General features: G+C 40.4%; 1 protein-coding gene across 1 annotated transcript; it reads left to right on the forward strand.

The window, feature by feature from the left end:
• Positions 1 to 80: 80 nt before the first annotated feature.
• On the forward strand, positions 81 to 1,570 carry LOC111668469 (importin subunit alpha-4-like). The gene is made up of 4 exons (XM_023424546.2): positions 81 to 237; positions 548 to 652; positions 949 to 1,020; positions 1,310 to 1,570. The coding sequence occupies exons 2-4, from the start codon at positions 629 to 631 to the stop codon at positions 1,517 to 1,519; spliced, it is 306 nt and encodes a 101-aa protein (XP_023280314.1). The 5' UTR covers positions 81 to 237; positions 548 to 628; the 3' UTR covers positions 1,520 to 1,570.
• Positions 1,571 to 1,610: the final 40 nt, after the last annotated feature.

Raw genomic sequence — 1,610 nt, forward strand, 5'->3', positions numbered from 1 at the left:
GGCCAATTCACTAGTTTTTGCCCGTCTGTAGAGAGATGACCATTTTCATTTTCATCATCCATGAATTAATAAGATTTTCATTCCTTCTCTTTGTCCTAAAAACTACAGACGGCAGCGCTGAGGGCAGTGGGAAATATTGTAACAGGGACAGATGAGCAGACACAGGTTGTGCTCAACTGTGATGTCCTCTCACATTTCCCCAACCTGCTCACACACCCTAAAGAAAAGATCAACAAGGTATCTTTTAATTGCTATGGACCCTCTTGTAAGTCTAAAATAAGGTTTGAATAGAATATCATAGCCACAATTTATTTATTTTTGATTTTGTATGTCTGGTGGTTTTTTATGGCCTAGTATGGAAACAGGAATAAGGTTTCTGCTGAAATCATTCTTAATGAAGGTTTCACTTTAGCCTTTATTGTTACAAACATGTTGGAGCCAGCACCAGAGTCTTGGCCAAACCCAAAAATGACGAATGTCACTGAACAAGTATTTGTGTGTGGAAGCTTTAGTGCTGGTTTTAAATTTGTGATGGCTCTGTTTGCAGGAAGCAGTCTGGTTCCTGTCCAACATTACAGCTGGGAACCAGCAGCAGGTCCAAGCTGTGATCGATGCTGGCCTGATTCCTATGATCATTCACCAACTGGCTAAGGTTTGTTCACAGTGGAAGAGCAGAAAAGAAATTCTTTAAGCTTTATATCCTATACTCTTTCTATTCAGTTTTCTCAACAGATGGTACCAGACTCGATGCACAATGCTGGCATTGATTTTATGTCAGTTGCATCGACACATTCCACATTTTGTAGCCGGTGAAGCAACACAACTTTTGATAAATGAAAAACACACTTAATGCAAACGTAGCCTAGATTTTCTGTGAACCTTGGCATCGTGCTTTTGTAGAAAAGACCCGCTATGTGTACATCTTAGTGACAGCCTGTCTCTCTACAGGGTGACTTTGGCACTCAGAAGGAGGCAGCATGGGCCATCAGCAACCTCACCATCAGTGGGAGGAAAGACCAGGTGAGCTGGGCTTTGGGACCATTGATGTAGAAATGTGGTGCATGTGTTTAAAAATGTTTGCTGATATTTTTTATTCAACATAAATATCTTTATTTAAACTGCAGAAATCACGCTTAATATGTGAGTCAGTCATTTAATATTCTATCATTTCGATAGAAAATGTTTACCCCACAATTTCAGTTTATGTAGGTCATTGTGAGTGAATTATAAGGACATGTTCCACACTTGTAACCATGTACCTATGTTGTAATCAAGTATGGATGTGGTGTGTATGTGTGGGTTTGTGTAGGTGGAGTTTCTGGTGGAGCAGAATGTCATCCCTCCATTCTGTAGCCTGCTGTCAGTGAAGGACTCCCAGGTGGTGCAGGTAGTCCTGGATGGCCTCAAGAATATCCTCATCATGGCAGGAGATGAAGCCAGCACCATTGCTGAGATCATTGAGGAGTGTGGAGGTCTGTTTCTTGCATTACTCCTCAGTCTGATCTCTTTATTTGTCTGAATTATCTTATAATTTTAAACGGTTGTGTTTTTTGTTGGGGAAGTTGTTGCATTTTCTCAATCAGGGACTAGCATTGTAAGATTTTTTTATA

This window comes from Seriola lalandi, unplaced genomic scaffold (assembly GCF_002814215.2).
Source record: "Seriola lalandi dorsalis isolate HSWRI2012SDOR001 ecotype SW California unplaced genomic scaffold, Sedor1 jcf7180002004088, whole genome shotgun sequence".
In the NCBI taxonomy this organism is placed as follows: Eukaryota; Metazoa; Chordata; class Actinopteri; order Carangiformes; family Carangidae; genus Seriola; species Seriola lalandi.

Excerpts from the sequence above, each read along its gene's own strand:
- LOC111668469 (XM_023424546.2), top strand. The coding sequence starts at position 629 with ATGATCATTCACCAACTGGCTAAG. Across the intron at positions 653-948 it reads TCATTCACCAACTGGCTAAG|GGTGACTTTGGCACTCAGAA; the intron begins GTTTGTTCACAG and ends GTCTCTCTACAG. Across the intron at positions 1,021-1,309 it reads TCAGTGGGAGGAAAGACCAG|GTGGAGTTTCTGGTGGAGCA; the intron begins GTGAGCTGGGCT and ends GGGTTTGTGTAG.